The following is a 15,264-nucleotide window of genomic DNA, read 5'->3' as shown; positions in this document are numbered from 1 at the left end:
GTTTGTTGACTAATTAGTTAGTTAGTTTTCCCTTTTCTATTTCTGCCATATGGTAGTTTTCATTGACTATATATATGGATTTGATTCCTCTCTTGTAATCAAGTATTCAAATCAATTAATAAAGGGAAGCATCAAGTATGATTTCATTCAAGTGTTCTTGTGTTTTTCGGGTATACTTCTTCTTCTTGTTCTTCAATTTACTTCAAAGGAGTTAGTGCCATTTTCTTTGAAAGGTGAATGTCTTATATTTAATATTTGAGGGATTACAAAATTACAAAACAAATGATTTAATTTTGACAACTCATTTATTTAGAGTTTAATGACTAGATACCCAACCAATTGGTCATAATAGAAAGCTTATACATTAAGATATGATCCAACACTCCAACTCACATTCTATCCTCATAAGAGAGAAAATGAAATTCAGGGTTTGGTATGGTCTAGGAAGATCTATATAAGAATTTTTCAGTATGTATTTGTATTCTTGTTTTATTGCGTGTGAGAATAATGAGATTCAATGAATAATATTTATCAATTAAAAGTAAATTCAGATTGTATTTCGTTCTTCCAAGCATGAATATGCATTATCTCAAGATTAAAACAAGAGAATAAAGTATCTCCTGGTATAAGGAGATAAGTTATCTCTAATAACCACTAAAGTCATGACATTTGTCCTATTTTATTATTTACTTCTAAAACATTTTTAAAACTAAGCAAAATAGTAAACATTTATTTTTACTGATTGGAGAAAATAAATTATCTCTTGGTATGAGGAGATATTTTATTATCTTAAAACAAATAATTCTTGAAAATTTAAATTGTTCCCAACAATGAGGGTGTGTGGGCTGCTGGACTCGACATTGATCCTTGCCTCGGTCGAAAAGAAACCTTTGATCAATCAAAAATAGAGATTACAAAATGGACCACTCGACCCGTTTTGCCCGTGCCCGCAATAATTTAATCGGGCACGGTCATGCCTATATTGGCTTAACACACAAAATGACATGTCTTGCCAATTTTAAAACGCGCTAACGGGCGGTCCACGTACATTGATGAATAATTTAGAAATAAAAAATTAATATTATAAAATAAAAATAAATTAAATAAAATAATTAAAAGAGAACAAAATTTTTAAAACCTTGATATTTTCTATAAAATTGACTAAATCATATTACATCATAATTTTTTTTGAGACATTAAATCACATTACAACATAATTTATAGGAATTTTTCTTCTTTTTCCTTACATTATGCTCGCAGGCCGCCGATGTTGCCCATTAGAAATGCCCACAGGCTTCGCGGAAAAATTGGCGAGTAAAATGAGCAAATAAACAAAATTTAAATACCCTACCCTCAAAAAATTGTGGGCTATGCGTGCAGACATGTGCACAATACCCGTTTTACTATCTATACTAAAAAATGACTTTTGTGTAAAGAAATAGTTAATGTTCTTGGCTATTATATAGTATGGTTATGCACTTATGCTGGAAGGATACAAACAATTTGATTTTCAATGCCAAAATAAACTTTCCTCTGATATTTCAAGTATTGATCCACTGCAATCATACTCTTAGATGTATTAATGCTACTAGCTAGACATGTCACTAGTGAGTAGTGAATATGACGAATAAAGATTAAATATCCCATTTAGTGTTCCATAAAAAAAGTGATACTAACTAAAAAGAAAAGTTATAAAAACATAAACTAACATTTTTAAATTATTTATCAGAATTTGATTGATTAGGAACACAAAGACATGATTTTTTAGGACATGTGATCTTTGTTCGACCATGACTTCCTTAGAAGTTGATTTCATCCAGATTCCCACCACCAAGATTCTTGAAACTTGATGTCAACGGTTCTGTAAAAGGTTCACCCAAGGTTTGCACTTTGTCGCATGTGGTTGGAAGATGGTTCTTTCTTGAAAGCTTTTGTTTGTAACCTTGGGTCCTATCTCAAGCTTAACTGTACTTGGCCAAAGCACTCTCTATTCTCTGCTAGTGAATTGATTATCAACTTATACTCCAAGATAACCCTCAAAATTGTTGATGGCTTCTACAGCAACTCACATCATTGTCATTCTCTGATTAAGAGCCTTACTTAACACCAATTGGGTTGTTTAATTTGTGGGATGCATATAGAGAAAATCTAATAGATGTGATGATTACCTATATTCTCTTTTTGACTTTATCCGTGTCAATAAACAATTTGAAATGTCTTGACTTTTTTTAGACTAGGTCGAAATCAAATATTAATGATTCGAAACATTTTACATTATTTCAAAAATCCAAGGACTCAATCATATTGATATGTAAAATACAAAATTTCCAATTCATTCATTCAGTTAGTTGGCTTGCCATTGGAACGATGTCATTTTGCTCTTCCTTGCCATTAGAATGGGGCTATTTTGGGTATTTTTCTCATGCTCTGAATTGCTTCAGTAGTTGAGTAGATTATGAAAAGATTAAAGTTCTACATAATTTTAAAATCTAATACTTGTACTTGAATCATATAGAACTTTGAACTAACTATATTTGAAAATTCGAACTGTACGATTTTATTTAGTAATACACAAAATTTTGGTATGGAAAGGCTCATGCTCGAACTCACTTGTGGTCCCTCCATAATGTTATAATTAGACATCTTCTACTAAATGTACTTATTTATATCAAAATATTTTTATTATTTGGTGTACATTTCTTCCCGGACCCCACTAGATAGCAGTCTCATGCATTGAATCATCTTTTTTATTTTCATTATCTTGCATAAATGTTTTAACTAGATGTTAACATAATCATTCCCAACTACAAGTTTAAAACTGAAAATCTAAAAGTGATATGGCTGAAAATATAATCTTGTTATATTACAAATGAACAGATTTAGTTTCCAGAAATCTGGATAACTTAGCATAAAAAAAACAGAAAATCATGAACTAAGTACAGATAAAAAAATAATATACATCTCCTAAACATGACTTTAGAGACCCTTGGAATCTCTCACTTGATGACATCTTAAATTGATACAAAATATACAACACAAATTAATGGTACTAAATATTAACTATAGTACATATAAGTTATAACTATAGTACACTGAAATGAAAAATTTCATGATTCCTTGAACTAGCATAGCCAAAACAGTTTAAAGCAAAAAAGCTTAGTCTTCAATTAAACTTCAGGACCAGATGCAAACATGCATACAAGGCCTCGAAACACTTGAGCCGAGAGTTTGTGTGCCTGAAAGATCTCGCCATCGAGATTCCATACACTCTCAGTGCCCGAAGAAGTGAAAGTAAATGCCGGGGTCTGCAGATGTTAAATAAAATTAGGAAGTTATCCATGAGAAAAGGCGGTGTAGAGATTAGGGTGAAACTAACCTTATGATGTTCAACAAACTTGAAATTCAAGGGGCTTCCCCCTCTTCTTGTAAGTTGAGTTAGGTGCCTGTATTTGTCACCCAATAAGCAAACAAAGGAACAAAATGTGCAAAGCTATATTTGATTCTTTGAAAGTAGACAAAAAACATGTAAAAAGACAATAATTAAACTAGTTTAATACACTTCAGCAACCTTTTAAGTGAGTCCAAGTATACCCCATTTAACATTTTCAGAATGATATGGTATGCAGAGACGGGAGCACATTTTCTGTCCCACAAGTTGTGCCACTGCATGTGCCATCAGCCTATGATTGGTTGAAAAAATGTTTTAAGTTAAAAAGTTAATTAATTATTTTTCTGACCAATCATAACTGATGGTACATACAGTGACACAATTTGTGGGACAGCAGATGTGTACCATATAGAGACTCTTCACATGGTGGTGCAACAAATCATTACCCTATTTAGCATAAGGAAGATTGCTAGTGACACAAACATCAAGAGGATTTTTGAAGAAATTGTATGCTTTTCAAGGGAAGATATGTAACACAGCCTGGGGATAATATTTGTTGTCCCTCAATGTCTGACAGAATCCTGTGTCTTGCATTCTGATTGATGAAAAAACATCACAACCTCTCATTATAAGTTATTGAAAATTGAAATCGATTGATCAATCAGAATGTATAACAAGAGGTAGAGCTAGTCGTAATGATAAAGTTGTTGCTTAGTAATCATGAGGTCACGAGTTCAAATCCTGGAAACAACCTCTTTGTTTGTGGGGTAAGGCTTCGTACATCTACCATCCCCAGACCCCACTAAATGGGAACCTCGTACAGTGGGCCGTGGATTTTTAGATATATAGATCAATCAGAATCAGGTAACTCATGTAGGTAAAGACTTCGGGTTGGCTTGATTAAGTAAGCCAAAAATAGAGAACAATTTGAAAAAGAAGTGAGACTGAAGAAGTTTCAGTTTTCACTTTTAGTTGTTTGGTTGAGCAATGAAAGCATAGAGGATGGAAGCTCATTTTCTTTCCTCTTGCTTGGTAAAAATAAAGCACAAAAAGATGGAAACTAAACTATAACTTTTAACCTTGCATATGCAACATGGCACTGTAGAAAGAATAGTTATTTCAGATCATAGCAAAAATAGGTGTCCTATAGTAATTTCAATAAAAAGAGCCTTCATCTACTTTCTTCTCACTTTCATGGTTGCCCGAAAGTTACTTCTTCGAATGAAAATGAGGTGAATATCATTTTCAATCAACTCAACCGAGCAGACCCTAAATGTGTACAAGTCCAAGTGTCCAACAGATGAATATGATATTGCATAGCCATGTCACATAACATATGATAGTAATTTGCTTTCCAGAAAAGGCTAGATAAAGATTCCATGCTTGAAACATGAAAATATTTACGGTTTAATAAACTTCACAAGGGCAATGTGGAAAGAAAAAGCATACCATAAATAAGAAGCATGAGGACAGTCTCTAATCAATATAAGATGAAGGAAACCATCTGAAAGGTGTGCATCAGCCACCAAACCATCAGGTGCTTTTTCATTTCGGCAAGAGATTACTGCAGCTCCTACACTAAGAAAACGTCCTTTCGATTTCACCCATCTTCTTTTTTCTGAATATAAATGAGGCGTTAGGTCAGAAACTCCTGTGGTTGCAACATCTGGCTTTTCATTACAAACTATGCAATTGACGCGGCAGATATATCTTTCTGGTTTATGTGGAGCTCCCAGAGCCCGTAACAGACTACCCTGACGATTCCTTTTGGAAGTCAAATTGGTTTCATCTGATTGAACATCAAGGTAAGCTATTTCTGCCTCATATGATCTGAATGGTAACACAAAAGAAAGTCAAAGGAAAATAAGCATGATGCAAGTGTCAATAATTGAAATAAGTAAAGCAGAAATATACTGATACTAATCATGGCCGTGGATACAAAAATGATTTCTATGCAGCGGTTAACATCAGCATGTGAAAAAAGATACTCCCTTTGTTCCAAAACTTTTAATGTTCAAGGTTATGCACACAGTTTAAGAAGTCAATAAATGATGTAAAAATTGGATATATTTTAACTAAAATATCCATATTAAATTTTCATATATTTCTACAATTAATTTCCCACCATAAATTCAATCCAAATAAGTGAAGGAAATTTTTTTGGAAGACAAGTTATTAAGAGAACAATTACTAAGAGAGAGAGTAGTACATTGAAAAGTGGAGATAGTAGTTCCATCCCAATTCCACATATGTATTGAAAAAATTACTAAGAGAGAGTGGTACATTTAAAAGTGGAGAAAATTTTGAAGAGAGGTTAAGAATGATTATTAAATCGGGTGGGGAAAGTGCTTAAATAAATAAGGATAGATTTGGAAAAAATGCATATAATCTATCTTGGTTTTATAAAACATCAAGATATATGGAATGAGATAAAAAACCAAAACATCAAAAGTTTTGGAACGGAAGGAGTATCAAAGAAGACCAGACAATTTAAATTGTATTATTAGACAGAGATCCGCTTGTAAAAATGTGACATGCGGTATGAAGGGACACGACATTTAAATCAGAACATCAAGAAGAGGTTCTGATAAATGCTCTGAAGCTTGACATAAGTAACATTCAAAACCACCTCATTGGTCCAAGAATCAAGTGTAGAAGAGGCCAACAGGTGATCCTAGAACAATGAAGTACACCACCGGAATACCTACTCTTAAAAAAACGGAAGGAGGGGGGAGAGAAGAGGATGTGATAAGTTTTGGTCTTGTGGTTTGGGCTAGAGGAGGAAGCTGGGGTGTTTCTTCTCAGGGGTTTATCTGTCATTTTACCATATTTTGCTTACTCTTCAGCATTTTCCTCTTTGATTTGTAAGAGGGTTGCCTTTGAAATCAAGGAGTTTGTCTCTATTTTTCAGTATAGTGAAGTTTCAGTCCCTATCAAGTTCCAATGCGCCTATGCTACCCAAGTTTCTTTTATTTAGGAAGTGGTATCTTGTTTAGTTAACATTTTATTGGTTCAGTATAACCACAAAAGATAGATGTTTGACAACGCATAAAGGAAGCTTAATCCAGTAGAAAAAGAGCACATATGTTATGAAAACAGCATTTCCGGAAGTGATTTGAGACTGCACAAGTATATACATATAGCATAGTTCACCATACAAAGGAAGACAAGAGAGGTGGAAAGGATCAGTCTAGGATTCAGGAAATCACATTTAAAGCAGAAATAATTCAAGATTACCTGTGCCTCAAAAATACCATTGTTCCTGCATAATCATAGCGTTTGGGACCCATCCAGCGATACTTCTCACTCTCGGTGATGACATCACCATAAAATCCATACCTGAGGTCATTAATATAGAATTTAAGAATACTGAACAAATATTTATAATTATTGAGGATCAACATTTAGTATATCTGTATATGCTAGAGTGCAATGTAGCTACATGTCTAAAGGTATATAAACTGTATCACAAAATCTCCAATTACTACAGGCTTTTATTACCATTCTAAAAAACAGCAAAGCACTACATATTCACTGGTATCACGGAAAGAACCTTTAATTGTTGGCATGTTAGTAGGAAAACGATGTAAAGTTAAAGATTCATGGACAAACTTTTTATTAGTTATTAGACCAAAAGGCTACGTCAAGTTCTTCAAGACAAAATAAGCTAGAATCCTTGTGAAGCCAAAACAAGATGTTTGAAATACAAAAAATGAAACCGAGGTAAGCATAGAAGTGACAGTTTGGACTGAATTGAATTATGTTGATAATTGTTACATGATTCAATCTCTTAGGTTCTCCATGTTTTCAGTTGTTATTTTCTTGCGAAGATGTCTTATCATCTTTCTTTGCACTCTTCTTTTATCTTTTCCAGAGAAAAACAATTCTATCAGATAAAAACTTACATAATTCTTTTCATCAGGAAAACAATAATAGATATAAATTACCCCGAGAAGGATGCTGCATAGCGCACATATGGTTCAACTTCAGACATAGGAGTTGTTTTCCACCGTACAACTTGAGCTATGTCGAGGTGCACCCTTTTACCAAGGACAATTTGCAATGCAGATGTTATAGGATCTCGAGCTCCAGTTGTACTACAAGACAGTGTTGCACTCAGAATTTCAGAAAACCCACAAGAATTGTATCAGAAAACTATAAGGATATGTTGCAAATATGGCTAGACAAATAAAGTATCATGTAAGTTGTAACATGTAGAAGTATTCAACTTTATAGGCAGATCATGAAATAATCACACTAAAACCCAATGATAGCTTCCTATTTATGTAACATGTATTTATTATATGAATAATATAGATGCATCTCCTTGTGTGTGATTGAGACACGATTTCGGCATAGCTGTCTCTCTATTCTATTTCTCAACAAATATTATAATAACATTCTATACTTTGTAGACCAAGGTGATCTTAACATCGACTTCCTCAACAAAATATGATCAACAAAAAGAAAAAGTATTCATATTATGGTTAACTACCTTGTTAGTGTGTTTATTTTAAAAAGATAATCATAACTAGGGGTGGCAAATGGATGGATTTGGATTTGGATGCTAATGGATGGATGGAAAGTTATCCATTAATCCATATAAATCCATTTAAACTGCATTTGAAGTTATCCAATTCATCCATATCCAACATATTCCAATCCATCCAATTTATCGATGACTCCCTTATCATGGATTTGGATGGATGGATATCCAATCCATTTGATCTTTTTTATTGGAACTAAAAAAATCCATTGAAGAAAATCATTATTTTAAAAACTACTATTTCAACTAAACATTTTTTAAAATCACCTTTTAAAAAAACACTTCTAAAATCATTTAGAAATCAATTTTTTAAACAAGTGATTTTTTGAACTTTTACAGAAAAATATATTTTTTTCAAAATTCTATGAACATGTACCGTGTAAGGTTCTATGTGTAAATTATTTAACAAATACTTTTAAAGTGTAATACTTATACACTATCGATATAAAGATTTATACATAATTACTATATCATTCACCATTCATTTGAATTACTTTTTTGAATAGTCAATGATAATTAAATATAAACACTGGATAATGTAGTGACAGTGTATAAAACTTGTACATTGGTCAGTGCATACATTTTTATCATACATCTATATGTTATGTACTTCAGAATAAAATTTTAATATTAACTACATACACATTTCCTATAAATGATATCAATTTAATAAAATATTAAAAGTGAGAATCATGAATGAACTTGCTTGAATTTAGTTTTCTTAAATATTAAATGAAATTGAAAATGCAAAGAAAATCATTTTTTTATTTTTATTTTTGGATGGATTGGATATCCATCCAAATGGATATATTATGGATATCCATTGGATATAATGGATATCCATTGGATATAATGGATAGATTTGAATCTATCCATTATTAACACTATCCATTGGATTATATCCATTTAAATCTATTAACTCTAACAGATGGACTTAATTTGGATGAATTATGGATTGTGAATAATTTTGTCACCTCTAATCATAACTATAAATGTAATTTATGCAGCACAAGGCTTAGAAATATACCTTCTTCAGAAAATATTGCAGAAAGGCTTAAATACGATTTTCGTCCTTACATTTAGGAGTCGTTTTGATTTTAGTGCTTGTGTTTTTTTAAGTGTTAACTTGGATAGAGAATGCTAATATGGAGGGGACTAAATACTAATAAAACACATGGACTAAAATCAGTGTGTTTTTTGTCACTACATTTATGGGTCACACTGATTTTAGTCCCTTTGTTTTTTAAGTATTTAGTTCCTCCACGTTAGCATTTTCCAACCAAGTTAACACGAGGGCGAAAATCAAACCAAGATAAAATGGATGGACTAAATACTTCGAAAAAATACACATGAAAATCATATTTAGCCTTGTAGAGATGGTTATTTTAACCCATGAAAATCAAAACAGATTATAGTGCACCATTACAGTTCATTTAAATTGGTTTTAGATATGAAATATGCGTCGTTTCTTCTGCAGAATGGAAAGTAAAAGATATTAGAGAAAAAAAATACCAGATTACAATGGCATCAGTTGAACCTGCTGGAATGATCCCAAATCTAAACCGTTCGTTGGGAATAGGAAACTCAGGATCCATATCTTCTGAACCTTCAAAAGCCACATAATAATTAGCATTAGTTTGATATTTCTTTATTCTTTTTCTTTTTTCTGTAAAGTAAACAAGAGAATGTAAAGTACGAAAAGAGGTGGTGGTCGTAAAAAATAACATTTCACATTAGTTACTGCAGAAAAACTAACATACTTATGACAAGCATTTATAGTACTGCAATTTTAAGAGACATTCAGTAGCCGAGAAAATATGTAAATGGCTGAGCCAGCTACCAGTCACAAGTAGAAAGCAGCATTCGTTGTTTGAAATGTAATGAGGTATAGATAAACTATACTTACAAGAATATGAGATTCTAGACCCAGATTGTTCAAGAGTGGAAACAAGAGGAAATTGGTCTTCACTGTCATTTGAAGTCTCTGCAATTGTTTCATTTTCATCACGAACCAATGAATCACCAGTATCTTTAACCAAATGAACAAAATCTGATGGAGTTGGTGGGTTGGGAGCTTTAAGCCTGGGAGAGAGAAACCCATTAAGGATTTCATTGAAAAATCCATCACCACCCTGCAACCACATCAATTAGAACAATAATCGAAAAGAACGGAACAAAATTACTTGAGAGCAGCAAGAGAACTTAGAAAGAGATTAAATGGATCCATCTTATAAATGAAAACCATTATGAGAAATTTAGATTCATGACATGAATGTGTATAATGTTCATGTAAATTGCAATATCGTACATAACTTTATAATAAATATCAAATCCAAATTTTAGTCTCAATGTTTCACAGATTAGAGAAGAAAGCTTGTGATACTGCATCATTTTGTTAGAGTGTGAAAGATTATAAAGTTAGGTTTTTCCACTTCATCCAAGGTAACAAAAAGAAAGAACGTTTTGAATTTTTGTCGAGTGGATTTTTTTCTTTCAAATGTAGAGGGTAGGTGGACATAGAAAACTGCTTCACACATTAAAAGTTCATTGGCAGTACAAAACAACCAGCAAGATGGTATGCATAAAACTAGGCAGGAACGCAACTCACGGTGCTATCTTGGAAGCATCTCGTGTTACTATCACGAAACATGTCTTACAATTTCATCCATAGTAAGATCACAGGCCTTATATTAATTACTTATCAGTTATCACGGCAAGAATGTAAAAGAATTTAGGCAAGTTCTTACAACAGCCACAACACCATCGTACGAGTTAAGCTCCTTATTTGTTATAGATGACATCACTTCAAATGCCTGTCCTGCTCTCTCAGTCACAATTACCTGGTGAAGAAAAGCAAGATTAATTACTATGACACCGATCAACAATCGTATTTTTTTATTAACTAGCTTTTCATATTATCAAAACGCTCAAATTTACTTGCTTTAATTTGCAAGATTGGAGCTAACAAAACACTTCATCAGTGGTGACTAGATGTCAAACATAAATACATGCCGATCAAAAAGTAGGGCTGTAACTATACTGAGGCCAGTCAAATACTAATCAGCTAAAGCTGATTTAATTAAAATATACTAAAACATAAGTCAAACTATAATTCTTTCTCATGCTTAAAAAATAGAGCTCAAGTTAGTCAAGCTAATCTGCAAAAACAAACACACACAAAATTGATTTTACTTCAGCGACTTCTCTCCACTAATATATTATGTTTTCGTTTATCAAATTTCCTTGAGTTAATTACCAAAATAAATCATGTCATTTGTTATTTATATTCTTATTACTTAAAAATGCACAATAAATCAGGCTCAAATTAGTCAAGCATCTCATGAACTAATGAATTAAGCAATTTCTCAGTTAATATCTATCATGATATATCATGTATGTACTTGTTTTTATTAATTGTGCACAATGTACAACACAACTTATAACAAGGCAAACTCAAATAGCTCATATGTGGTTTTGTTTGTTTATAGCCGTAGTCATAAGCAGTAGGATTAACTAGCCAATACAAGCAGTGGCGAACCTTCTAAGGGGCAGGTGGGGGCACCTGCCCCTCAATTTTTTTCTCAAAGTTATTCTATATATAATTTTCTGGGAGTTCAAAATGCCAACAACAAAACTCAAGAACCACACTTCTATGTGACTTTCTCTTCAAAAACCCTCACCTCAGGTTCTATGAGGCTTCACCCTCTTCAGTATCATGTGATTCATTCCCCTCCTCCACCTCTGATATAGCTTCTGATAACTCTCTCACACAAACCTCATTTGCCGTTTACCTCAAAAATGTCATTTACTCTTTCTACATATGTTTCTTCAATTTTACATTTAAAGTTATATATTCTAAAATTCCATATATTGTCTATGTCTAAAATCTAAATCATGACCCTGCACCCCCAAAAATTATGGTCAAGATTCGCCACTGAATATACGTACACTAAAAGAAAACAATATATATTTTAAAATTGAACAGAGGATCAGATACATATTCATCTTTATGAACTTAAGCATGTAGGAAAATAGATGATTTACTAAACTCCACAAGTTAGCAACACTAAATTACTGGAAACTACTTCCAGCACTATTCACCGAGTTATTCAGCAAGGAGTTGATGGCCTATTGCAAGACTCAATATTGCTTCTTAAACAAAATGCAGCGGATTTGAGTTAAACATATATTAACATAACATTAAATTTTTACCAGCAGCTATTGATTTACAAAATAACTAGACATGCTACTAAAAGTTTCACCTTTGTTTCTACTTTAGCACGTGAGAATATAGGAGCCACAGTTTCCCAAGTTCTACAGCCAGTGCCTTTCCCACTCCTTGGATGAACAAAAACCTAGTGAATCAGAAATTATCTCTGGGAAAAGTTCATTTCAATTAATCAATGAAAGTACAAAAGCAAACTTATAAAGCGGGGTTTTGACCAATAGCAGAGCATACCAGAAGATTCCTCGGTCTTCCAACTTCAAGATTCAAGGAAGCATTTAGTTGATTTACCCACATTTGACACATTTGCAAATTTTTATGACCGAAAGTATATTCAACCAGGATCAACTGAGAAGGTTGATTCTTGCTCCTAGTAAAGCCATGCACTGTAAAGCGGTACATCTGCAATATTGGAAATATGATACTATAAAACCTGATAAAGCTGTAATAGAAAACAATTAATTAACCAATAATGAGACAAGAACAAACCTTTTTCTCATGACCTACGAATAGGTGCTCATTAGCATGAGGGAGATTTGATATATGAACCAAATCATGATCGGTTAACTCAACAGCATATATGTCAGAAATTCTGATCTCGGTAGCAACCTTAGAAACATATTTAATGCCAAAACAAATTGAATCATCCTGTTCATTGAACATTTGAGATAAATAGTATGACTTGAAATACAAACTATAAGTTCATTCTGGAAATCAACAGTTCAAGAATGATCTCATATAAGATTACATTAAGCCAACTTATAAGATTTCAAAAGGTTAACTCATAATGAGGGGGAAAGTGAACAAGAAAACAAGTTATCAATCTCAGACGATTTTGAAAAAATATGAGAAACCACATAAAACACTTTAGCTCCTAAAATTTGAACATAGCATGAACGCATCTTTTTTATTTCAGATAAGAGAAGGGTTCTCAAATGCAAAGATCATACGTCAAGCAAGCTATAGCCACAAAACACCTACTCTTAAAACAGAAATTATCCAAAAGAGTAGCCAATTTCCAATGCAAACTTATATTTACTGGCTGGGAGTTAAAATCCAAGGGCTTCACAGGTTAAAGCTCTATCGATTAACTTTCAAGTGTTAGTGACAGTTTATTATCACGACTTCCATAGCCCAAGCTATGCCCAGAAATGTACAAGCTCTGGAAACTATGATAAAATTCAAACTATGCTAAAACAGCCTTGACATTCATTGAAAATAGGTATTGAAGGATAAAAGAGAAAAATTTGATATAACTTTAACAGCAGAAAGTCTAGTGTTTTGTAGCAAATTCAATTGCCAACACTTGAAGCCCACACATGGCAGTTAATATAACACAAATGAATTAATACAACAAACAAAATCAGACAACAGAAAATATTAATCCATAACATATAAGGTAGAGTTTGCTAGACAGCCAGAACAGGACAGAACATAAAACATGTGGATTTGTTCTGTGTTTGGCATAAATTTACAAATAGAACAAGAAGGACAGGATGGTTAAAAGGCAGATTCCAATAAAAGGATGGCACCATATTAGAACAGCATCAAACATCATGTTCTGTTCTATCTGCACATCAAACACTAGCTAAGGGTGAATAGTTCACAAGACACAATATCAATTCCACGAGATTAAAGCCATAATTTTTCACTTTAGACCAAAAAAGGCAGAGTTTTTCACAAATATATTAAAAGTAAGGTTTTAAATCTAGGTCCGCGGATGTGAGTAGCCGAAACCATATGGTGTGGCATACTAAAAGTAAGGTTTTAAATCTGTGTCCACGACGGATACAGACGGCAATTGCAATCACATGGACAACAATTGTCTGAAACATCTAAAGTTTTCGAATTTTCTTAAACGACTGTATTAAAAGCCATAACTTTTCAATTTCTACACAAAAAGTAGGGGTGAGCAGGACCCGACCCTAGCCGCTCACCCGGCACGGCCCGATCATGATCGGGTCCGAATAGGGTCGGGTCTGATCAGGTCTAGGGCCAGGTTTGGGTTCACAAAAAATAGACTCAGACAATATTTAGGATCGGGTAGGGACCAAGCATGACCTGGCCCGTCCCGGGGTCACTCGCTCATCATGTTTGTATGTGTTTCTTTCTACTCAGATATGTATAGCGTAATGATACCCTTTTGGTCGAAAGTATCATTTATTCTTTAATTTTTCCATAATATATACATGATTAATAATATATATATATATACATATATCATTTTATATATCAAACTACCTATTCATAATGATAAATAATATATTGAGAAGTCTTTATCTAAAATGAGTATGCATTATATTTAATCGGATAGGGTCGAGTTTAAAAGCCGACCCGATCGCTATTTAGGATCGGGTTAGCTTCAGGTCTAGGTCTGGGTTCAAAAAAGTGACCCGACCAATATTTAGGGCCGGGTAAGGACAAGCCTTAATCCGTCCCATGCTCACCCCTACCAAAAAGGCAGAGTTTTCACAAATACATTGAAAGTAAGGTTTTAAATCTGAGTACGCGACCAATACAGAAGCTAGTAGCTGAAACCATATGGTGACCGCAATTATGAAAGCATGAACTGCAATTGTCTGAAACGTCTAAAGTTTTCGAATTTTCTGAAACCACTGTATTAAAAGCAATCAAATCAAATGGGGACTTACATTACCCAATGATTCCATCAATTTCCAAGTGAGCCCATCTTGGTTAAAGGTGAGAATAACTTCACCAACACGTTCCAACCAAAGGGTAGAGCTCAAATTTGGTGCTTCGTCATCATCAAGAGTCAAGTGAGATTTCTCTCTCACAACACAATCGTTTCCTTCTCTCTCCATTCACAGTGGAAGAAGAGTCAAGGAAACGAGATTGGTAATATTTATATGAAAGTTTTCGAAGTTCTTGTAAGATTGAAATGTAACCTCAACCAGGTGGTTGAAGTTTTCAGCAAAAAGATATAGTTTTTGTTTTGGAAAGTGGAAGAAGGAAAATGAAGGAAAAGTGGTTGTGTTGTCTTTATTATTGTATGTTTGGGTTGGAACAGAACATGTTGTGAGAACCATTGACTCAATTTAGAAAAAAACAGTAATTGGATCAGAAAATTTTGACCACAAAATAGAA

The 15,264-nt window shown here is 33.2% G+C and overlaps 2 protein-coding genes across 3 annotated transcripts in view; both read right to left on the bottom strand.

Moving 5' to 3' along the window:
* The window catches only part of LOC109346009 (cell number regulator 6-like), a 22,819-nt gene extending 16,119 nt beyond the window's left edge, over positions 1 to 6,700 (bottom strand). Inside the window, exon 1 of the mRNA XM_019585349.1 lies at positions 6,689 to 6,700. The gene's annotated coding sequence lies outside the window, so the exon portion shown is untranslated. The remainder of the gene's footprint in view (positions 1 to 6,688) is intronic.
* Positions 2,848 to 15,264, bottom strand: LOC109346008 (ceramide kinase-like). Of its 2 annotated transcripts, none has more exons than XM_019585347.1 (12): positions 14,811 to 15,264; positions 12,649 to 12,807; positions 12,394 to 12,561; positions 12,197 to 12,289; positions 10,682 to 10,774; positions 9,841 to 10,066; positions 9,447 to 9,540; positions 7,336 to 7,485; positions 6,626 to 6,727; positions 4,838 to 5,218; positions 3,377 to 3,443; positions 2,848 to 3,305 (listed from the first exon to the last, which is right to left on the bottom strand). In XM_019585347.1, exons 1-12 carry the CDS (start codon positions 14,979 to 14,981, stop codon positions 3,168 to 3,170), a joined length of 1,842 nt encoding a protein of 613 aa, XP_019440892.1. In that variant the 5' UTR covers positions 14,982 to 15,264; the 3' UTR covers positions 2,848 to 3,167. The 2 variants fall into 2 exon arrangements, with proteins under 2 accessions (XP_019440892.1, XP_019440893.1); XM_019585348.1 differs by having other exon boundaries at positions 12,649 to 12,768.

Source organism: Lupinus angustifolius, chromosome LG04, assembly GCF_001865875.1.
Source record: "Lupinus angustifolius cultivar Tanjil chromosome LG04, LupAngTanjil_v1.0, whole genome shotgun sequence".
In the NCBI taxonomy this organism is placed as follows: Eukaryota; Viridiplantae; Streptophyta; class Magnoliopsida; order Fabales; family Fabaceae; genus Lupinus; species Lupinus angustifolius.
This window is presented reverse-complemented; position numbering and strand designations above follow the sequence as displayed.